The sequence below is a fragment of the Gobius niger genome (genome assembly GCF_951799975.1).
Source record: "Gobius niger genome assembly, chromosome: 6".
Classification (NCBI taxonomy): domain Eukaryota; kingdom Metazoa; phylum Chordata; class Actinopteri; order Gobiiformes; family Gobiidae; genus Gobius; species Gobius niger.
The window spans coordinates 37,510,135-37,535,249 of record NC_136857.1 but is presented as its reverse complement, the minus strand read 5'-3'; the positions used below and the strand labels follow the sequence as shown (position 1 = coordinate 37,535,249).

The 25,115-nt window shown below is 45.0% G+C and overlaps 1 protein-coding gene across 1 annotated transcript in view; it reads right to left on the bottom strand.

Annotated features, from left to right (window-relative positions):
* LOC306964332 (uncharacterized protein) overlaps positions 1-25,115 on the bottom strand; it is a gene marked incomplete at its 3' end in the record, with an annotated part of 391,619 nt that overhangs the window by 5,230 nt on the left and 361,274 nt on the right. The window contains exon 5 of the mRNA XM_079558323.1: positions 13,933-14,023. Coding sequence (XP_079414449.1) covers positions 13,933-14,023 — 91 coding nt within the window. The remainder of the gene's footprint in view (positions 1-13,932; positions 14,024-25,115) is intronic.

The following is a 25,115-nucleotide window of genomic DNA, read 5'->3' as shown; positions in this document are numbered from 1 at the left end:
CAGTGATCTGGAGGAGCTGCCCGTCCTCCTGGTGGACGCTCTGCTCCTCTGGTTCCTCTTTAACCTGAGCGTCTGGAACAGAAAACAGAGACAATCAGCACAGAACTGGGATCATTTTGAGTGTGGATCTCTGCTCAGACAGATGGATCTGCAGAGTCTCTTCTCTGCAGATCCAGAATCAGGTTAGTCCATGTGTAATATTACAAACTCATGTAAATGAGGCTTTAATCCTTCACTGCTAATATGACATCATGCGATAAGTCGACCTGAGAAAGTCTGAAGTGTTAATGCCATGGTAAAAAGTGATGAGGTGATGCTAATCGTGGCTAATCGTTAGCTGCTCTGAACACTGCTGTTGCAAAGCACCTCCACACTTGGATTTGTTATGTTTATGTTACTTAAGCTCATGTTTCAAACTACAACATTCTAGCCTAAACCAGGGGTCGGCAAGTTTGCGTCGGGAAGGGACGATTTTCATCTTCGCCAAAACACCAGGGGCCGAACCTCCCCATTGTAGCCGAAAGTAAAGAACTTTTCTCTGCAAATACCGATGTTTAACATCAGTGCTTCTTAAATGGCTTCGAGAACCCAACATTAAGCCCACACAAGTTTATGTTGAACAAGACTGAAATTATGATCAAAACAACCCAATAACAAACATTTAGCAAACTCTGTTAGTTCCCATGTAGTTTCAGATGGAAAATATTGAATAAAAGTTCAAAGACTCGTGACCCACTGAAAATGGTTCCAAGACCCACTTTTTACCCCCCCCGTTTTACTTTATAGACCAAGTGGGACGTTCTGCAGGACATCTAAAATACTCTCATTTTTTGGGGACTTTAACAGATCTCTTATTTGCATAATAATATTTCTCTAAATCATCTTGGGGGCCAGAGGTTCTGCGCTGAAGGGCCGGATTTGGCCCCCGGGCCTGACGTTGCCTAAGCTAATTCTCAATGTCCCTCCCGTTGGGATTTAAAACGTCTGCATTATGTATTATTATAAACATCTGGCTAGAGGAGCTGGTCTTAAAAGTACATGCTTTAAATTCAAGCCCTTCAAAGCTCTTTTATTTATAAACTCTAACAAAGCCCCGCTGAATCCCTGTGCACTCACGTGACGCCTCCATGGATCTACAGATGTGCAGACACGTGTCCAGGTCCAGATGTTCTTCTGTGAGGAGTCTTTCTCTCCAGCTTGAGCCGCAGACAATCCTGTCTCGTATCAGTGAATCCTTTAACGGCCCAAAGTTGCAGGTGTTTGCCAGCGCTCTCAGGTCACTCACATATGTGTCGAGAGATTCTCCCGGAGCTTGGTTTCGCTCAAAGAATCTGTACCTTTCCACTGTTTCATTGACTCTGTTGCAAAGTCCGTCCAGCTTCGCCATCAAACCGGCGACAGTGACGGTTGTGTCGGAGTCTGTGATCGGCCCACAGAGCTCTCTGCCCCGCGCTCCGATCAGGCCGGAGAAAAGCTTCACCCGCGCCTTTTCTTCCGCCTCCAGATACGCAGTAAACTCTTCCTTCCAAGTCTTCCACGACTCGGAGAGATGCTCAGAGTCCACGCGCCACTGCTGAGGGGGTTTGATGTCCTCCATTGTTTTTCTGTGAGCGCGTGCGTTTCTCCCTGTCCGCTCGTGCTCTGTTATGCTAACGGTTAGCTTCCTTTAGCTTCATTCAGAAGCAGCGGTGTTTCCGGTGCCTCTGCTGTTCATAAACCGCTCAAAACGAACCGCCCGCCTCTCACAGACTCTACAGACTCTACAGACTGGACCTGGTGCCGAATTACTGCTCACAGAGAACTGTTTTTAAACGGTTGCTCTTCACAGCGGACACGTTCTTCTTCTTCGAGTGCGCGACATCGTATGGCGCATGCGCAAACCCAACACCCGCTTCCGGTCAAAGGTCAATCGGTATAAAACGCGACAAAAACGCGCTGAAAAGTGACAGAGCAATAATAGAAAATGAGGAAAACACAAACACAGCAAAAACACTCCCATCTTGTGACAAAAACGCAACAAAAGAGTGAGAAAGGGTCAGTTTTGTTGGTCTTTGCTTTCAAATGAGGCGTTGCACTGGCCTATAGGCTGTGAGCTGCAGCTGAGAAGCTTTTAGATTTGGGTAAAACTGAATAGGAGAAAATGCGCTCGGTTGAAGCTTTATGAAACAACGCGTGCCCCCTAGAGGACATCAGCGCCCCTGCAGGGGTCGTAGCATGTTGCGTTTTTTTACTCATTAACCCCTTAACTGTGTAAAAATGTGACAAAATGTGACAAAAAATGACAAAAAATGGACGAAAAAAGGACAGAAAAGTGACAAAAAATTCCAAAAATGTGACAAAAAAATGACAAAAAAGTTACAAAAATGAGTTGAATACCGAACAAAAAAATGACCGCCTGAACCGAGAGGATCTTTTTCCTCACGTCATCAGATTTTTTTCCATCATTTTTTTGTTGGGTATTCAACTCATTTTTGTAACTTTTTTGTGATTTTTTTGGTCAATTTTGTATCAAATTTTTGTCATTTTTTTGGTCACATTTTGTCATTTTTTTGTCCGTTTTTTTTTATCACATTTTTGTCATTTTTTTGTAGCATTTTGTCACATTTTGGTCATTTTTTGGGAATTTTTTGTCACATTGTCATTTTTTGGTCAAATTTTTATCAAATTTTTGTCTTTTTTTTAATCACATTTTTGTCATTTTTTTGTAGCATTTTGTCACATTTTTGTCATTTTTTCGTCTATTTTTTATCATTTTTTTGTCATTTTTTTGTCAAATTTTTATCAAATTTTTGTCATTTTTTCATCAAATCTTTGTGATTTTTTTGTCACATTTTTTTCATTTTTTTGTCACATTTTTGTCACATTTCAATCATTGTTTTCGTCTCAGTTTTGTTGCTATTTTCACAGCTTTTTTCCAGAAGCTTTTGGACCGGGGTAAAGCCAAACTGGAGCAAATGTGCTCGGTTCAGGTGGGAGTTAAGGGGTTAGACAGATCTTCAAATGGTTCAAAATGAACGGCTTTTGTTGTTTTTAGTCCTGACTCTGGGAACCACCAGGACACCCCTCCCTGAGATGGTTCACACGGCTCTAACATGTCAGAGATGGACTTTGGTGCAGAGCTGTTTTAAAGTCTGTTCTCTGAGCGACTGAAGCCGGTGCAGAGACCAGAGCACTGGACTAATATGGTCGTGTTTCCTGGTTCTGGATGTTCTGCAGCCGTTACAGTCGTCTAACCTGCACATGGATGAGTCTAAGTCTGGTTTTGACACTGTTCCTCTGATCTTAGTGATGTTGGCTAATGCTAGCGGCTATAGGAAAAATACATTGAACAGGCTAACGGACTGGTCGACTTGCTAATCGTCCACATACGTTTGCAGAAACAGATCCTTTTTATTTGTTTCAGCTGTTTTCCATCCACATCGTGAGAACAGAGTGATAAAGGTATTGGAGATGATCACTAAATTCCTGGAAGAAGAAGAAGAAGACCTGCTCTTTAGAAGAAGAAGAGGAACTTTATTTATATATCGCCTTTCACAGACATGGTCACAAATCACTTTCACGTAAATGTACAAAATCTGAATCAAATAATAAAATGTAAAAATATAAAAACATGAACACACAGCAGCTCAGACGGTCGCACAGTCAGATCAGTCAGACAGACCAGGACCGTACCTGGATTTCTTTAAAGCCACACTGCGGAACATCGCCCGCTCGTCTCCATGGAGATAAGATACATGGGGTCGTCTTCCAAATGTTTTATGTTGACGTTTATGTTTGGAGTTTGGAATGTTCTGCAATGTGGCTTTAACGTTTGTTTATATCGCAACTCGTGTTTATCTTTTCTAGGGACGTCAATCGAATATTTTTAATCGGGAAAAGCCCGACAGGTTCTAACCGAGATCTTCAGCCCAAGGCTCTTTTCTACAGACATTTTCTTTGGTGCTGAACATTTTGGACTGTTATGGTAAATATTGAGACTATATTAGGGTCAATGACATATTTTTGTATTTCTTTTAAAAATAATTTGATCTTTTCATTATATGTATCACTTTATTCTACAAAACCTAAGGAGTTTAAACACATTTTCATGACATTTCAATAATAAATATTTTTTAATGTTTTCACAGCTCAAACCCCTAAAGTGTCAGCTGGGGCAACAGTCCGAGCAAATGATTAGACTAATAAAGCTTCTGAAAATTGTATTTTCAGGGTAACAAATTAAACAAAAAACATCGTGGCATAACTTGACATGATATGACATATCATTTGTGAATATTAATAGTTTAAAAGTTTTTGAGAAAATTGAAAAACATTTGTCCGACAATTTGTAATCTTAAATGTCAGGGTGGCACAACCATAAGAACAGGGATGTTATTTTGAAATAAAGAATCGTATCAGTAAACAGGATATATCATCAGCCAGGGGAACAAGTGTCTTTATGTCTGAGCGAAAAAGTTTGAAAAGTAAACTGTCACACATTTGGTGTCAGGTGGTACAACCGATGTAAATATCTGAAAAAAATATATTGTTATACATTTTTTTGTTTTGTTTTAAAAGTCAATGTATGCCCATACTTACAAATGCTAAAGCTAATGTAAGAGTCCACATGTTAAGTGGTGCAACTGCAAAAAAATGTAAAATTACAATCTAAAAATGATAGGGATGCACTGATCCAATACTGGTATAAGCATCAGAGTCAATACAAGAAAATAAAGATCAGATATCGGTTTAAAATATCTGATACTGAACCAATAAGTGTTTTGGGCTGAAACCGAACACTCCACCCCTGGTCCTCTGGTTTTACTGCTGATTACAGGATCAGTCAGCTACACATTACAGATGAAATGTTCAGAGGAGAAAGGCTGCATATACTTAAAGGACTACCTTAGGTAGGGTTATGGTGCAGCACTCGAGGTGCTAAAGGAGGCACGGCCCGCGAAGGCTGTTCGATGCCGCTTGCGGCTTTTAATATTGTATTATTGTCAGGTCATCAGTGATTTTTTTCCAATCGAAATGAAATGTATGTCATTTTAGCAACAGACTGTTCCATAATAAAGGCATGAAAACATAAAACTGGAATCTTTCTGAACCCAAACTGTACCTCCAGGAGTGACGTAAAGAGCTGCTCTGCTCTTCAAGCATTTACTACTGCAGACAGTGCCACAGTAAACACAGGTGTAGTCCCCGATGTGGGCGGAGCTGAAGTTCTGGAACAGGAAGTGGGCGGAGTGATTGACAGATGGCAGGGTGTAGTTTCCAGTTGGAGACAAAAGGTGGAACTGTCCTGGTTCAAAGGGTTTGTTTAAAGAGCAGGAGACACTGAAGTTTGTCCCCAACATCAGGAGGACCCTCTGCACCCGGGACGCCCCCTCAGAGGAGACGGACGCCCCCTCAGAAGAGACGGACGCCCCCTCAGAGGAGACGGACGCCCCCTCAGAGGAGACGGACGCTCCCTCAGAGGAGACAGACGTCCCCTCAGAGGAGACGGACGCCCCCTCAGAGGAGACGGACGCCCCCTCAGAGGAGACGGACGCCCCCTCAGAGGAGACAGACGCCCCCTCAGAGGAGACGGACGCCCCCTCAGAGGAGACAGACGCCCCCTCAGAGGAGACAGACGCCCCCTCAGAGGAGACGGAAACTCGTACAATAGGATAAAACCCTGTTGAGAGAGAACAGGGGTCACATCCTCCTGTGGTGTAAAGGAGACAGAGGCAGATAAAAGGTCTATTGTTAATCTGCATAATCTTTTCCCGTGAATTCTCTATAAAAATGAATAATATAAAAATGTATTATATGCAAAAATCACACAAAGGACAGAGAAACAATAACCTGGCTAACCTGGAGTGATAATTGTTAGCTACAGGTGAGAGAAGTTCCAAAGAAAGAGGAAATGTCTCCAGTGTCTGTAAACACGTTCTCGCTCCATTTCAGACACGACTGATACAACAGTGACATGTTTAACTCACTGTCGGTGTTACTGACCTGAACATGTCAGACGCAGACTTCCTCTGGTCTTGTTCATGTGTGAGTCCAGGTCCAGGCAGTTTGTGAGGCCAGACCTCTGCTTCACACACTCAGGCTGAAGCCTCCAGAACGGCCCGTGGTTAAACCTCACGTACCCCACTTTAAGAGCAGATCCACAGCCCATCTGCTCACACAGCGCTGAGCCAAAGTCCAACAGAGCAACATAATGCTCTGTTGCTGCTCTGCTTGTGTTATTGTCACTAATAAAAAAGTGACAAAAACACAAAAGGGAAATAAAAAGTGACGACAATGGCAAAGAGGAGAGAATGGATTTGGTTTTTGGCAGGTGGTCAGAGGTTAAACCTTTAGAATCTCTTTAAAAACAAGCACTGAGGATTCTAGAAGAAATCACGACAGCATCATCACTGCCAAATATTGACCAAATATAAAATGCTCAATTTTGAATATATAGTTAAATCAGCCAATCTAAAATTACTATTCAAGATTGTTAATAATGTGGCTCCTCCACCACTGAAAAAGTTTGTCCAATGAACATCTGATCAGAGTCAGAACAACGAGGTCACCAATCAGAGGCCAATGGACCAAAACGAGAAACAGCATCAGGACAATCGGCATTTTCTTTTAAAACTCTCTCTGAACGGAACAAACTTCCAACTGCACTAAAACTATAAAAGACTTAAACGATTTTGCCAGAGTGTGAAATCAAACATGTCAGCATTAAAGAAAACAACAGCAACAACTAAATGTGACATCTGAGAAGGGCAGGGGCGGGTACAGACTATAGCTCAGGGGGGGCCAACTAGTCAGAGACCAAGAGCCGAAATTTTCAACCTTGATCCTGTGAAGAGCCACAAAGGCACCGAGCATTAGCCAGATCCAGGGGCGGTCGTTTATCGTGATTAAATAGAATGTGACCGTTATATTTAATTACAATAAACAATAAACTTTAGGCCTTTTGCTTTTTTTGTTCAATACTTGTGTTAGATTTAATGGTTTTTACTCCTCACCAAGATTGAAATAAATGTTTATTAACTGACATTTTGTGTTTCCTGTTCTGACTGAGACAGAATTAGATTATTATTTTTTTAATGCTGGGGTGTGTTTGTGTGGGGGGCCCTGCCCACTGAGCCCCCTCCTCTGACCCGCCCCTGGCCTGTGGCTCAGTGCCGCTAGGTCCTGACTGGACTGTGCAGAGAACGCACTCTGGGCTGCACAAATTTCATAAACTTTAATCAGGAGCCTCTGGACGACTGAGAGTCTGTTTTAGGTTGTATTTGTTACAGTTACAACATGTGGAAGAAAAGTCATGACTTTGCGTGTTTCCGCGATACGATGTCGCGCTTCGCATCATAAGCTTCATTAAACGCCGCTCAAGATTCTTAAAGACTGTTACAGTTTATGGGAAACATTTACCAATTATTTTGCAAAGAGCCGCATTGTATTAAACATCTCCAGTCATGCAAAGAGCCGCACTCTGGCCAAGAGCCGCATGCGGCTCAGGAGCCGCGTGTTCGCCACCCCGGCTATAGAGGAACAAGTTTTCCCTTTAAAGAGGGAGTATTATGCTTTTTTCAGCCACATAGCACCAGTCTATAGCACACTACAATGATGACAAACCTTCTGTTGGTCTGTAAATGCAGTAAAGTAGAATAACTGCCTTGTATAAAATTGCTCTTTCAAAATGGCGGTAGCAAATGGCTTGAAATAGGCCTCTGTCTCTTTAAGAACCTCTGACCCTTTCCGACACGCCCCCTCCACACGCTGTCTGTGGCATCACAACACTGCGCTCGTTGTCTCCACAGCATTGAAACTACGATCGGTGCATTTTAATTTTTATTGTTGGAAAGGAGCTACTGTTTATCACTTTGGGAACAATGGCCACACAGGATATTATTTGGAGATGAACCTTCCACACCGGACGCTTGGAAGGGGCTCTTGCCTGAAAAATAACTGCTGTTTGGAGGCTTCTCTTTGCATCTGCCATGCCCTATGGATCTCTAACTATACCCCCATGGACGACACCAGGATCTGCAGGAGCCCATACGATTCAAAGACGGACATTATCTGTGCAGGTGGACAATGGTTTTTCGAGGTTAGCTTGTCGCGGCTAATAGTGCCTTAGCTCCGGGAGAAAACCACTCGGCTACGACTCACTGTAGATGAAATGTGAGCAATAAACTTCCAAATCAACAAGCCAGGCTCCGTGTGTGATCATTGTTAAACGGTTCTTTATGTGTGTGGTGGTTTTATGGACTTTATGTGTGCATATTTCTCGTTTTCACGTGATGACTCGAGGTTTAGCTTAGCATTAGCTTTCTCCGGAGGCTCTGTGCATCATCAAGGCCCTAAGACATTCCCAGCTCAGAACCAGACACTGAAATAAGTGTTCTTGTCACCGGTTTTAATCCTGGGTGTTTCGGTAACAGAAACACTGATGTGTGTCTTTGTAAAAGTCTGCTGTGGCTCCGGTTCACAACACATGAAGCTAATCCTCCATGATGACTCTGTTTACATCTTAGGGCTAGACACTGCGGGGAGGGGGTTCTGCTGAGGAGCAGTGGTTGGTTACTCGGCTGGTGACGAAAGGTCGGAGGCGTATCCTGGAGGTCGGAGGCGTTCCCTGAAGGAATCAGGCGTTTTATCCCTAAAATGGCCGCCATCAGAGTTTTTACAGATTACTCGAAAATACGTGAATGTGCCAAGGCAACACTTCAGGCATGGTTTTAATGAGGGAATGACTTAATAAAATGATGTAAAGCTTGAAAAAGTCGATTTTGCATAATACCCCCCCTTTAATAAAATGTACTTTTTTAAAATTGTATAAAAAATGTAAATACTGTCTGTAAATATTATGAACTGTATTTTTTTATGCTTTTTGTAGTGTTTTGTAATTGTCTGTCTCGGGGACGGCAGAGGGAAATCAGCTCCAAGAATCTGGTACAAAGCATCTTTTCATCTGCTGATTAATGCTCCTGTACATGTCCCTGTCACATAAATAAATAAATAAACAAACGAAAGTATGACATATTTCAGGCCTTTGTTTTAATTTTGATGATTTTACAGCTTTAAAAACTAAATTAAAATCTCAAAAGTTTAAAATATAACATGAAATCAATAAAAAAAGATTTGAAACAGAAATGTGGGTCCTCTGAAAACGATGCTCCCGCACGTGTCCTTAGTCTGTTCCTTGAATGACGGCCTTAATGTGGTTGTGTGGAGTGGACGGATCAGCCTGTGGATCTGCTGAGGAGTCATGAAGACCAGGATGCTTCATCTGAAGCCCATGTCCAGGTCTGTGTGTGGAGGCTCTTGATGCTTTTGTCAGTGATGGTTTTCTGTCAGGTCAGCAGGCTGAACCCATGACGGTGTTTTCTTCTGAACCCATGACGGTGAATTCTACTGAACCACTGAGACCATTTAAAACCTTAACGTCTCTGAGACGAAACATCATTAATGCACAGTAAGAAAAGTGTTGGGCCCATGATCGAGCCCTGAGGTGCTCCACAAGTTACAACTTCACATATTGAAGTGTACAAATATTTTTCTTTTGGTGTGCGTTGAGAGAAGACTTCTGGGTAAATGTTGCTGCACATAGAGAACAGCTGAAAGGCTTCTCCCCTGTGTGCGTGACCATGTGCCTCTTCACTTCAGCTCTGTTCCCAAACCTTTTCTGACACACGGGGCAGGTGTAGTCTCTGCACGGCGTCTCACCAGTGTGTACTTGCATGTGTGTGTCCAGATAGTGCTGCTGGGTAAATGTTCTATCACAGACTGAACAGCTGTATGGTCTCTCCCTTGTGTGTTGACCAGTGTGTACTTTCATATGTGTATCCAGGTAGCTCTGTTGGGCAAACGTTCTACTACAGACTGAACAGCTGTATGGCCTCTCACCAGCGTGTGCTCTGATGTGTGTCTCCAGATAAGCTTTTCGAACAAACGTCCTATTACAGACTGAGCAGCTGTAGGGTCTCGCACCAACGTGAGTGACCGTGTGTCTTTCTATGTCTGCTCTCGTCCCGAAGCCTTTGTGACAGACGGTACAGCTGTACAGTGACATGTGTCTCCTCAGATGTTTGTCCAGATAAGGCCTTTGGGCAAACGATTTCTTACAGATCGAGCAACTGAACGGCTTCTCCCTGGTGTGAACGCTCTTGGTACTTGTGACGTCAGAGATTTGGCTGAACGCTCCACAGACGGGCCTCAGTCTTTTGTGAATTCTTGAGTGATGTCTTAAGAACTTCTCGGTGGTGAATCTCTTTCTACAAACAGAGCACTGATGCCTCTTCCTTCGCGCTGCTCCAGCTCCTGCCGTGTGTTCCTCTCTGACAGAGGTGGTGGCTGGAGGTTCCCAGTCAGAGTCAGAATGAGAGTCAGAGTCAGAATGAGAGTCAGAGTCAGAAGAGTTGTCCGTTTGTTCGTCAGAGTCCATCTCCTCTTGGTGCTCAGTTTGCTCTTCGCTCTTCACGCAGACAGCAGTGAACTGTAAGAGCTGCTCCTCCTCCTGTTTGACGCTCTGTTCCTCGGGTTCCTCGTTAAACTGTGGAGGCTCTGGGACGTCCTGCATCAGGCTGGGCTCAGGACTATAGTGGATCTGAACGTCTGCAGGAGAAAATGGGGAAATTAATATCAGTAAAAAAACTATAAACCGCTACAATTATCCCGCCCTTTGAACCTTGTGGCTAATTCATGGTGACACTTAATACTGTGTCGCTGTTTTCCTCCACCTCTGCTTTACTCGGTGTTAACAAACAGGGTGTCTGCAGAGCTGGACAAGTCAAATGTAAGACTTTTTAAGACCTTTTTAACACCATAAAATCTAAAAAATAAGACCTGTTTTTGAACGTGCAATATATAAATGGACAAAAGAATATATCAATGGAAGAAAATCACTGTCACAAAAATCCAAGAGTCAAACTGTTGTTTTTGATTTCACAGTGGGATGTACAAATGTAAGAGCTTCATTTTTCACATTTTAACAACCGTTCAAGTTTTCACAACCTGATCCCATAATAAGAATATTGAGATTGAATAATTACTCACAATTATCGACTGAAAGAAAGAAAACAACAGATATTTAGTTTTGTATTTAAAATGCTTTGTAAGACTTGAGCTGGTAAAACATTCACTGTTTCTGAAAATAAAAGCAGCTTTTCCACTCATTTGCATAGAACAAAACACTGTCAACTTTACAACTCATTAATGATCATAATTATTTTAATGATATTATTATTAGGCCAGAATCTAGTCTCGGTTTGATGTTTTCTAAACTTGTTTGTCAGATGTTTTGATGAACAAAGTGAGAAACGTGTTTCTAAAGTAACATGACTTTCTCTTTCCTTCTGTCCCTGAGCAGAGGAGCGTTAGGTAGGGCTGTGCAATTAATCGAAATTCGATTACGATTTCGATTATTACACTAGACGATCACAAAAATAGCATAATCGAGAACAAACGATTATTAAGGATGCCCTCCCGCTCGTCCGTCCTGCGCGGTTTGTGTGACGCGTCTGATCAGCTGAAACACCAGAACTGTTAATAATATTTACTAATATATTTATACCTAACTCTTAGATAACGCCTCTGTTAAGAGCTCACCTTGTGCTGAAGGAGAACAGCTGTTTAGAAGCCTCGACATCCTTTGCTCAGACACTGGTTTTGTTTAGTAGAAAAGTCTTGTTCAGGAGCAGAGCTCAAACGGAGCTCAAACAAACTCTTATTACTTGATGCCACTGTGATGATTGTTTCTGTTCCCTTCGCATTTCACAAGGCTTTGGTCTGACATAAAAACATTAGCGCTGTGTGATGATGTCATCAGGCCGCGCCGCTCTGTTGGACAGGTGTGAGGGCTGGCCAGCAGGGGGCAGGTGTCCCTATAGGACTAGTTTAGAAACTTGAACATATTAAAAAATATATATATGTTTTTATTTTCCAAAGAAAATGTAGTCCATAGTTGTTTTTTAAATAATAATAAAATGAATAAATAAAATATATATTTTTTAAGGCAACAAATAATCGTTTGAATAATCGTGATTATTATTTTTTCTATTATCGAGGAGCCCTATCGTTCGCTTTGTGTTTCCCAACATTTGGACAAACTTTATTGTGAATGATGCCGTTCATGACCTTGAGTTGGATATTTACAGTGAAGGATTATCTCCACGTTGTTTCATATTGGACGTATCTTTCACCGACAGCAGCGTTACGGATCCATCAGCCACACCTCGGTCATGTTCTGGATTCCTAAACTCTGCTGACTTCAGTGTTTTTTTGGGCGGATAAAGCTCTGAAGGAGAGTCCTTCTGCCTCGCTCCACTATCGCTGAGTTTACGTTGTTTGTGGCGGCGGCCAGTGCGTCAGCGTCGCGTCGCCCTCTCGGACCATGAGCGGCACCGGGCGGCTCCTCATCGCTGCTTCTGGGACTTTATTTGTCTACTTTTTAAAGGTCCTATATCATGCAAAATCGACTTTTTGGAGCTTTTAGCCATGTTGTTATGCTATTTCCTTATCAAAAACACCCCCAGAGTGGTTTGTGGCTTCATTCACGCAGCTCTCAGTAATCCTCCTGAATCCTGCTCTCTGAGCAGCTGCTCCTCCCTCTCCTCGTGAACGACTGAGTGTTCAGTTGTGTCGTAACAGCGGAACGGAAGTGCTCGACGTCTGTAATGTAATGTCTTAATTCTATGCTTACGGACGGATTTTAATTTGTAAAACAGCTTTTTCATTATTTCTGTCGTAATAGAGAAACAAAGAGTAAAAAATGTAAAAAAAAAAAAAAAAAAAAAAGGATGTGCCCGAGGTGCTTCCAGGTCAGCTGAGGCCAAAACAAACATCCTCTGAGCGTCTGAACAGATCAGCCATGTTTGCGCTGCAGCTGAAGATGGAGCTCGTTGCCTACTCTGGACACCTGTTTTTTTTTTCTTAACTAACGATAATGTCACGGACGGAGAAAAAGAAGCGCGTTTGGCTACGAGGACGAGGAGTATATTCAACCTTTTTCAAGAAGAGGCCACTCAGCTGTTTTTTTCTCCGGGATTCAGCGACTATCACCAAAATATTGTTTTTCTGTGACTGTCACTGATGGATGTTTGGTGAACCTTCACCTGAATCAAAGTGGATTAACTTTTATAACCAACGCAAGTCCCACAATGTAAACAGCGATGGACCAGAGGGTGAGTCAGTCCAAACGCGGGTTAGCATATTAGCATGTGTGTTAGCATATTAGCATGTGTGTTAGCCATTTATGAAGCTGTGTTGCAGATGTCAACTCCGTATAACTGCATCGTGAAGTAACTTCACTTATTGCTGTTTATTTATATTACGGTAAAGTTGTATGTGCGGAGAGAGGGGGCGGAGTTAACTGAATCGAAGCGTTGTGTCTTCCGGGTTTGAAAAATACCTCCAGAAAACACTTCTATTTATCACAAAAATGAGTGCTCAATAGTGGTAGAGGTACAATATATCATATAAATGCCTATACTTAACTTTGGAATGGCTAAAATAGCAGGATATAGGACCTTTAAACTAAATTGTGCGCAAATAATTGGGTCGTTGAACGTTAATTTTTAAGACCAGTTTACCCTGGATTTAAGACCAAATAGGACGAATTTTAGACTTTTTAAGGCCTTGAATTTTGATTCTTGAATTTTAGACTTTTTAAGACTTTTTAAGACCCCGCGGATACCCTGTTAACAAGCTACTTTTCCAGTGGAGACACGAGCTTAACAAGTTCCTTTAAAAACTAACATTGCCCAACACAGCTCAGGACTAACCTGACAGATACAGCACTAACTCTTAGTTCTCCAACACCAAAGAACCTTCCCCCCAAAACATCATTTCATCATTGACTTCCTGAGCACTTGGTCTAGTTTTTCCCTAAAGCACTTATTTGACTGTGTAGCTGCTAATGCAATAACTGCACAATGTTAAACCTGGACACGCTGTGACACTGACCTGACAGTGAGGACTCGTCGCTCTTCACACAGACTGTGATGAACTGCAGGAGCTGCTCGTCCTCCTGGTGGACGCTCTGCTCCTCTGGCTCCTCTTTAACCTGGACGTCTGGAACAGAAAACAGACAAGCGGCAAATCACAAAACTGGAATCACGTTGGCAAAACTCCGCCGAGCCTCTTCAGCATCGGTTTGGTCCATGTGTGATGTGACGTTCGTTGCCCTGGGGCAGACTGAGGGAAGCGAGGCAACCAGTCTGCGCCATCGGCCCCTCCGACCACAAACACCACTCACTGCAGTCGCCGGCTTCTGTTACCGAACGGTCTCCCATCCAAGGACCAACCAGGCCCTTCCAGCTTAGCCTCCAAGTTCTGCCGGGATCAGGCAGAGCTCAGGCGCTGTGGCAGCAATAATGAACTAATGGAGATTTTAAAAGGTAAAATACTAGAGTTATTGTAGGGCTGCTCGATTATTGAAAAAATAATAATCACGATTCTTTTTGTCATAATTGAAATCACGATTATTCAAACGATTTTTTGTTGCCTTTAAAAAAAAAAGTCTATCTTTACTTTATTTATGTATTAATCAAAACACTATGATGATACTTTATGTTTTCTGAACAGTCAAAAAAGTACAAATGATTTAAAGATTGCCTTGATTAAAGAGAGGTCTCTGTTTCACACCTGCCCCCTGCTGGCCAGCCCTCACACCTGCCCCCTGCTGGCCAGCCCTCACTCCTGCCCCCTGCTGGCCAGCCCTCACTCCTGCCCCCTGCTGGCCAGCCGTCACGCCTGCCCGTGCTGGCCGGCCCTCACACCTGTGCAAGTAAACTGAGCAGCACGGCCTGATGACATCATCACACAGCGCTGTTTGTTTTTATGTCAGACAAACGCATGAGCCGTGGCAGGTGAAAAGCGAAGGGAAAATAATCCCAGCGCCAGGAAATAATGCAAGTCTGCTTTGCAAAAAAAAAAATGGCCAAAGAAAATTTAAAAAAAATTGAAAAAAAAAAAAGGGAACATTTCGATTATTGCAATTATGCTAATTTTGAATTACTTTACTGTTGTAATCGAAATCGTAATCGAATTGCGATTAATTGCACAGCCCTAAGTTATTGTTCCATTAACCACAGTGAGTTAGATTCACCATTAGAGGAGGAGTTTTTCCGCGTCTTTTTATTCACCTTTTCCACTGTTACCAGTCCATGGAAAATCCGCGGCAAACATGAAAGATCTCCATGGTAACAGTAGATTTTCCCAAACCCAATGTAAATGAGTCGTAAATTAGTCAACGCAACTTTATTGATAAGTCGACCGAAGAAAATCTGCAGTCGTTAACGCCATAGTAAGAAATGAAGCTAATCGTGGCTAATCGTTAGCTGCTCTGAACACTTGTTTCCAAGCCCTGCACGAGAAAACACAAACTTCTGCATTACTTATTATTATAAACATCTCTTTAGAGGAGCTGGTCTTAAAAGTACATACTTTAAATTCAACCCTTCAAAGCTCTTTTATTTAAAAAGTGTAACAAAGCCCCGCTGAATCCCTGTGCACTCACGTGACGCCTCCATGGATCTACAGATGTGCAGACACGTGTCCAGGTCCAGATGTTCTTCTGTGAGGAGTCTTTCTCTCCAGCTTGAGCTGTGTGAGCCGCAGACAATCCTGTCTCGTATCAGTGAATCCTTTAACGGCCCAAAGTTGCAGGTGTTTGCCAGCGCTCTCAGGTCACTCACATATGTGTCGACAGATTCTCCCGGAGCTTGGTTTCGCTCAAAGAATCTGTACCTTTCCACTGTTTCATTGACTCTGTTGCAAAGTCCGTCCAGCTTCGCCATCAAACTGGCGACAGTGACGGTTGTGTCGGAGTCTGTGATCGGCCCACAGAGCTCTCTGCCCCGCGCTCCGATCAGGCCGGAGAAAAGCTTCACCCGCGCCTTTTCTTCCGCCTCCAGATACACAGTAAACTCTTCCTTCCAAGTCTTCCACGACTCGGAGAGATGCTCAGAGTCCACGCGCCACTGCCGAGGGGGTTTGATGTCCTCCATTGTTGTTCCGTGAGCGCGTGCGTTTCTCCCTGTCCGCTCGTGCTCTGTTATGCTAACGGTTAGCTTCCTTTAGCTTCATTCAGAAACAGCGGTGTTTCCGGTGCCTCTGCTGTTCATAAACCGCTCAAAACGAACCGCTGCCTCAGAGTTTCAGCTTGTTCTGCTTTTTCTCCGACTCTACAAACTGTACCTGGTGCAGAATTACTGCTCAGAGAACTTTTACTAAGCTGTTGCCTTCACACTCCGCAGCGCACGCGCTCTTCGCTGCCGCTTCTTCTTCGTTTGTTTATTGGCGGGCGGTAAACAGCTTAAGCTCATACCGCCCCCTACTGTACCGCACTGGAACATCTGGTTACGAGGTTAATAAAGATAAAGTAAGAGAAAAACACATGAAAATAACAGTTTCACACTTAAAATCAATGCTTTTAAAGAACAATTCCAATAAACTTAAATCACATGAGTTGTTGTGAACACATGAGAGAAAGTCTTGTGAAATCACGTACAGCTGTAATGTTTAACGAGATGAGACTCTAAGCTGATTAACTCCTCTCTGGACGGAGACTTAACATTAAAGGACCTGATTTTATTTCTAGAAATGGAATGTGTTTGACCCTCCTTTAGTGAAGTAAACTCATACGCTTGACGGGAAAACACTGCATCAAATTATAAAACAATCAATTTCATGATCTTTCAGGCTATTTTTCTATCATTTTGGTGAAATGTGCAAATAAACTTGTCCCTGTAAAGAATTTGGATGCTGCAAATGTTTTAGGAAAGTTATGAATGAGTTTGGAAAACAACGAACATTTAAATTTAGTCGCTTCGCCTTTCATTGTTTACAATCAGAAAATCAGGTATAGGGCCTTTAAAGAGTAACTAAACACCAAATCCACTTTTTTTTGCTGATAAACGGTCTAAATGGTTGTTGAATAGAGTTAGCCACATGTCCCAGTCAATATGTTGACATTTGGTGCAAACTTGTTCAAAATCTCACTTTTGTGTCTAAAACCGCATGGTTCGCGCCCCCTACTGGTTTCACGCAGCAACTACATTTGATATTTTGCGGTTGGAGGAGAGTGTGTCCACGGCGTCCAGAAAACGTCATCAGTTCTGCCTCTGTGGCCCCGCCCACACACGCCTCCGCCTCCGTCACGTAGCAACCAGGACACGCGTCGCGCACACACCGCCTGAGCTCATGAGTCAAACCAGTAGATGGCGCCCCTGCGATGCTCACACTTCGGCTGAGGTGGTGTAGAGGAATAAATCCCTTAGAAAAGCTACTGTGCGATGCTCTCTCTCTGTTCGCAGTCACTGACAGCGAGCGAGTCGTCTAGCGACAGCGATGTTTTTTTTTTTTCGTAGGATAGTTGCTACTAGTGATCCACTGTCAATGGTAGTGATGCGCGGGTTGCGGGTTCCACCGTCGTCTTTACAGCAGGTTTTTGGCGTAAATATACGTCGGATTTTCATAAAACAAGCAGCGTTTTGCAGCTTGTGATCCAGAGAACGCTTTTGTGGCGCTCATGTCTCCTGTTTTCCACCGTATGTACGACTGTGTGTGACTTCGCGTTAGGCTGACCTCTGCTCTCTTCCTCTCTTGCCCAGCGCTCGTCGGAGGGAGAGAGAAAGCGAGAGCGCGCGCGATGACACGCCGGTGCTGCTCATACGGATCATATTTGTAACGCCTAATATTTAATGGTTGCGGGGCGGGGCGGGTTGTAAAAATAGAACAACGTTGCGGGGCGGGCTGGGTCGGGTTAGAACCTGCTCCAAATGCGGGACCCGCGGGTTGAAAAAAACCCTGACCCGCATCACTAGTTGCTACATCAAGCAATCACAAGTCATGAGAATGTACCAACTCTCTTACGAAAAAATAAACCTTGCGCACAGTGGTGACAGCGGTAACAGCCGTCTGTCAGTCCTGTCAGATCTAGGGGCTCGGTCTGAGACTGTCAACAGAGCAGACCCCGCCCACACACTCACCCCCCTCGTCTCCCCCAAAGCCTCCGAGACCACCCCTTTCTCAGCAATTTTTGACTTCTGTTTGTGGGTGGGGAATGGCTCTGCCACGCCCGTTTAGTTGCACTTTAAGGGAAGAGAAAAATATACTCGTTTTGTCAATTTTCAACGACATTGTTGACATGTTTTGAAACACCGCGTGTTCTCGATGTTTCTCAGTCGTCCTTGGACCGATTTTAACCATTTAAAAACTCAGAGAAATGTTCAAATCTCAACTGTTTTGATCTGTCCATGTGAAGCCGCTCTGCGTTGTCACCACGCCCCCTCAGACTAACACCACGCCCCCTCAGACTAACACCACGCCCCCTCAGACTAACACCACGCCCCCTCAGACTAACACCACGCCCCCTCAGACTAACACCACGCCCCCTCAGACTAACACCACGCCCCCTCAGACTAACACCACGCCCCCTCAGACTAACACCACGCCCCCTCAGACTAACACCACGCCCCCTCAGACTAACACCACGCCCCCTCAGACTAACACACGCCCCCTCAGACTAACACCACGCCCCCTCAGACTAACACTACGCCCCCTCAGACTAACACCACGCCCCCTCAGACTAACACCACGCCCCTCAGACTAACACCACACCCCCTCAGACTAACACCACGCCCCCTCAGACTAACACCACGCCTCCTCAGACTAACACTACGCCCCCTCAGACTAACACCACGCCCCCTCAGACTAACACCACGCCCCTCAGACTAACACCACGCCCCCTCAGACTAACACCACGCCCCCTCAGACTAACACCACGCCTCCTCAGACTAACACCACGCCCCCTCAGACTAACACACGCCCCCTCAGACTAGCACACGCCCCCTCAGACTAACACCACGCCCCCTCAGACTAACACCACGCCCCCTCAGACTATCACACGCCCCCTCAGACTAACACCACGCCTCCTCAGACTAACACACGCCCCCTCAGGCTAACACACGCCCCCTCAGGCTAACACACGCCCCCTCAGACTAACACCACGCCCCCTCAGACTAACACACGCCCCCTCAGACTAACACACGCCCCCTCAGACTAACACCACGCCCCCTCAGACTAACACCACGCCCCCTCAGACTAACACCACGCCCCCTCAGACTAACACACGCCCCCTCAGACTAACACACGCCCCCTCAGACTAAAACACGCCCCCTCAGACTAAAACACGCCCCCTCAGGCTAACACACGCCCCCTCAGACTAACACCACGCCCCCTCAGACTAACACACGCCCCCTCAGACTAACACACGCCCCCTCAGACTAACACCACGCCCCCTCAGACTAACACACGCCTCCTCAGACTAACACCACGCCCCCTCAGACTAACACACGCCCCCTCAGACTAAAACACGCCCCCTCAGACTAACACACGCCCCCTCAGACTAACACACGCCCCCTCAGACTAACACCACACCCCCTCAGACTAACACCACGCCCCTCAGACTAACACCACACCCCCTCAGACTAACACCACGCCCCCTCAGACTAACACACGCCCCCTCAGACTAACACCACGCCCCCTCAGACTAACACCACGCCCCCTCAGACTAACACACGCCCCCTCAGACTAACACACGCCCCCTCAGACTAACACACGCCCCCTCAGACTAAAACACGCCCCCTCAGACTAACACACGCCCCCTCAGACTAACACACGCCCCCTCAGACTAACACCACACCCCCTCAGACTAACACCACGCCCCCTCAGACTAACACACGCCCCCTCAGACTAACACCACGCCCCCTCAGACTAACACCACGCCCCCTCAGACTAACACACGCCCCCTCGGACTAACACCACGCCTCCTTAGACTAACACACGCCCCCTCAGACTAGCACCACGCCCCCTCAGACTAACACACGCCCCCTCAGACTAACACACGCCCCCTCAGACTAACACCACGCCCCCTCAGACTAACACACGCCCCCTCAGACTAACACCAGGCTCCCTCAGACTAACACCACGCCCCCTCAGACTAACACCACACCCCCTCAGACTAACACACGCCCCCTCAGACTAACACACGCCCCCTCAGACTAACACACGCCCCCTCAGACTAACACCACGCCCCCTCAGACTAACACACGCCCCCTCGGACTAACACCACGCCTCCTCAGACTAACACACGCCCCCTCAGACTAGCACCACGCCCCCTCAGACTAACACACGCCCCCTCAGACTAACACACGCCCCCTCAGACTAACACCACGCCCCCTCAGACTAACACACGCCCCCTCAGACTAACACACGCCCCCTCAGACTAACACACGCCCCCTCAGACTAACACCACGCCCCCTCAGACTAACACACGCCCCTCAGACTAACACACGCCCCTCAGACAAACACACGCCCCCTCAGACTAACACACGCCCCCTCAGACTAACACCACGCCCCCTCAGACTAACACACGCCCCTCAGACTAACACACGCCCCTCAGACTAACACCACGCCCCCTCAGACTAACACCACGCCCCCTCAGACTAACACCACGCCCCCTCAGACTAACACACGCCCCCTCAGACTAACACCACGCCCCCTCAGACTAACACACACCCCCTCAGACTAACACCACGCCCCCTCAGACTAACACACACCCCCTCAGACTAACACACGCCTCCTCAGACCAACACGTTTTCTTCTGTTTTTTGCACTCAGTGTGTAAATATTGACTTGGTTTCTGAATGTTCCTGTTTCTGAGTAGATCCGTTTCCTTTGTGTTGAACCTTTGTTGCTCCTCAGGCTTCGAGGTCATCGTGATTGTTCTGATGTTAAGAGTCACTGAATCCTGTGAGTTTTCATGTGGACATTGAGACCCTTCCTTTGGGTAAAGGCTTCCTGACACAGAGAGCAGCTGTAAGGCTTCTCTCCCGTGTGTGTTCTCATGTGCATGTTCAGCGCAGTCTTTCGGGTGAGTTTCTTCTGACAGATGGAGCAGCTGAAAGGTCTCTCTCCGGTGTGGATGCTCATGTGCTTCCTCAAGTCCGCACTTCGCCCGAACCTTTTCTGACAGACGGAGCAGCTGTGCGGCGTCTCCCCCGTGTGCGTCTTCATGTGAACGTCCAGAGTCCCCCTTTGGGCAAACGTGCTGCTACAGACTGGGCAGCTGTAAGGCCGCTCTCCTGTGTGGCTCCTCATGTGCACGTCCAGAGAAACCTTCTGTGTGAATGCTCTCTGACAGACTGCACAGCTGTAAGGTCTGTCTCCAGTGTGTGTTTTCATATGCGTGATGAGGTTCCCCTTTTGAGTGAATGTTTTCTGACAGACTGAACAGCTGAACGGCTTCTCTCCGGTGTGAGCTCGCGTGTGGATTTCTAATTTGTGTTTGTTGGTGAATCTCTTCTGACAGAAAGCACATTGGTGTTTCCCTCCCGCGTGTCCGTCTGGGGCAGTCACAGTCGCCTCTGGGGCAGGTTCCCAGTCTTCATCATCGTCACAGTCAGAAGAGTTGTCCGTGTGTTCCTCAGTTTCGGTGTTTACTTCAGCTGAAGGGTTGTGTTTCTCGCTGATGTCGCTCTGTGAAGACACTTTAGTAACAACGATGCTGGTCTTTGGTTCCTCTGGTTCCTCTGGTTCCTCTGGTTCCTCTTTAACCTGTGGAGTCTCGAGGATTTCCTGCTTCAGACTGGGCTCTGGACTCCCCTGGGTCTGGACGTCTGCAGGAGACGATAAACTGTGTTATTAAGTCAGGACAGTGAAAGTTAAACACATATGAGACAGGCTTTCCCATTTAAATGTGTTAGTTTATGTGCTGTCCAGCTGCCTGCTCGCCCCGCCCCCCAACCACAGCAGGCACTACAAGCAGGTGAAACCAATGCCTGGACTGAGTCTGACCTGACTTTGAAGACTCTCCACTCTTCACACAGACAGACTCGTCCTCCTGTTTGACGCACTCGTCCTCTGGCTCCTCTTTAATCTGGACGTCTGTAAAATAACATTTCTGTAAAGCCTGAGAAGTCTCTACAAACACATGTGAAAAAGGCTTCTGACGTTACAGCTTTTAGAGAAGCTCCACAGAAACAAAACTCTGGTCTTTAAAGTTTTCAGCCTGGTTTTCATTCACTTTGTTAGAATAATGCTTCCTTAAAGGCTGCACTGCCTGAAGCACTGTTTCTGTTTATTCTCATCAGAAGCACCTGTGTGTTCCAGAAATGCATTCAATGTAGAGTAAGTTAAGTAAGTTACTTAGTTTCAGAAACATTGGCCAGAGGCGGGTCGAGGAGCCCAGTCATTAAAGTGTGAGGAACTGTCTTTGAAATAAGTTTAAAGTGACTACATGTTCCTCCATGTCCTCATGTGTAGAATGGGCTCAGACCTGTTCACCACAACTGCCTCTAAAATCCTGCAGTCACTAAAAAGGTGTTACTTCGGGTCTAAAGTGCCGTCATGCACGAGCTTAATATAGCAGCTGCAGTTACACGTGTGACCTGAGGTGGCAGTAGTGAGTATAAAATGTCTAACTTGCATTTAAGTAGAAGTAAAAAGTAGTGGCCTAAATACTATAGAGCTCCACAGTCCCGCCCCCTGTGGTCCTGTTGCTCCGGAAGCAAAAAATCCCCGTCTACACGACCGTCGATTTTCCAAAAATTCACATATTAAGAGTTTAAGGTCACCGTAAAAGCTAATCAGCTATGTAGCAATTCGTGACCATATAATGTTTCATTTCAATCCAAAAGAAGACGACATGTTGAAGAAAAGGCAAAGGTACAAGGCTGTGACATCATTCACTTCCTGACTATAGAAACTCCGTATCCCAAGAACCATTGCGACATCGCGCCCGCTGGTCAAGGCAACCAGGTTTTCAGCAAACACGGCCAGTTTCTTTTACTTTGCAGACAAAAGTTCTATATTATTTCACTATTAAACAATCTGAATCAGGCTAATTGGAATAAAAATGATGGTGGTTCGTTTAATTGGATCATTGGGAACATTTTTTTGATCCATCTGACGTTTTTCTTACTCTCAGTGTTAGATATGGATAAAACGTCAACTATCTGCCGGCATTATGTTTTAATACATTGTTTATAATATGTCGTCTACATTACAATAAATAAACACGTGTGGGAACGTGAAGCTCCACCAATCAAAAGTCTCGTAGTAAATCTCCCGAGCATCCTGGGTAATGTAGTTCTAGGACGAAGCCTCGCAGTTAAACTAGATGGATCTCAGACGTGCTTTTTTCACCTGCGTCTGACTTTGCGGTCGCTTTATAACCACAGAGCTGGATTCAGCCCAAGCTGACGGAGTTAAAGACTTTATTCCAAATCAACACGGTCTCAAAGCAAGGGGGGTTTTACTTCAGGAACAGAGAGGAGGCGGGACTGTGGAGCTCTATTTAGCTTATTATTTATTTACTCAAGTAAAAGTACTTGGAGAAGATTCATGTTTCTTTGGTGATATAAATTATGAGAAACAAAACATGAAATAATCTGAATATATTCTAAAAACATAAGAACTCATTGTGAAGATTCAAGCAAAACACAAATAATAACATATAAGAACTTCACCTTTTTATTCACTGATTTACTCACAGTGACACGAGTTACAGATACTGCATTATACCATGACCTAGTGAGTAAAGAGGACTAAGACAAAAAGTGCAAAAGTAACTTGCGTAAATGTATCCGAGTACCATCCATTAGATGAACCTCTTAACCCCCACCTGAACCGGGCACATTTTCTCCAGTTCAGCTTTACCCAAATCTAAAAGCTTCTCGACTGGAGCTCGCCGGCCTGTGTGACTCCTCATTTGAAAGCTAAGACCTACAAAACAGATCGCAACTTTTTTGGTCGTATTTTTGAAAAGTGTTTTTGGTCACGTTTTTGGTTCGTTTGTCACTTTTTACATTTTTGTCGCATTTTTTGCATTTTCTGCGCTTTTTTAAAAGCCATTAACCTCTTAACTCCCGCCTGAACCAAGAGCATTTTCTCTTTTTTTCCCACTTTTTCGTCAAATTATTCGCATTTTTTTGTCAAATTCTTATCACCTTTTTGTCCATTTTTTTGTCACCTTTTCGTTCATTTTTTCTCAATTTTTTCTCACTTTTTTGTCACATTTTTGTCATTTTTTCGTCATTTTTTCCTCACTTTTCTCACATTTTCATCATTGTTTTCGTCTCAGTTTTGTTGCTATTTTCACACCTTTTTTCCAGAAGCTTTTGGATTGGGGTAAAGCTGGAGAAAATGTGCTCGGTTCAGGTGGGAGTTAAGGGCTTAATATAAGAAGCTTCAGATTTGGGTAAAACCGAACAGTAAAAAAAAAAGCCCTCGGTTCGAGCGGGGGTTAAGAGGTTAAAACGCGCTGCTAACCGCTTATGGGAAACCAATGGACGCTAGCTGCTAATGCTAACAAACAAACCACTGAGCACGTGCGCGAAACCCCGTCAGATCCACCCGCGCTCCCGCCACGACTCACACCGATACATCACCCTTTAGCTGCACAAAGTTCACCAGTCGTGTTACATTAAGGCGTTAGCTTAGTGAAGGCTAGCATCTGTTAGCCATAGCCTGTGACGTCAGCGGCTACATATTTACCCTCCGTGTTACACAAACTCCACACACACACGGACCTGTGAGAGCCCGGGGGTTCAGCTCGTATTCCTCCTCAACTTTCACCGCAATGACGTCCATGTCTCCCCAGATCCAGCCCGTGGCCCCTCAGACAGTCCCTCCTCCCTCTCCCGGAGCCTCCTCCTCCTCATTTAACCTCTTACCCCCCGCCTTAACCGAGCGCAATGGCTCCAGTTCGGCTTTACCCAAATCTAAAAGCTTCTAACAGCGCAAAGCCTCATTAGAAAGAAAACAGACAAACTTTATTTTCACATTTTTATGGGGTATTATGCAAAATGGACTTTTTCAAGCTTTACATCATGTTATCATGTCATTCCCTCATTAAAAACATGCCTGAAGTGCTGCCTTGACACATTCACGTATTTTTGCGTAATCTGTAAAAACTCTCTAAAGAGCCATATTTGTGTCTGCATCTCCGGGGCCATAACTTTCGCATAAAAAATACTGACAGTCATATTTTTCACCTCTCCGTGTTCGGTGGACTATTTGGCTCGTTGCACAATGTGGCTACGCTAGTTCCTGTGAGCTGAAAGTTGTAGGCGCTAGTACTT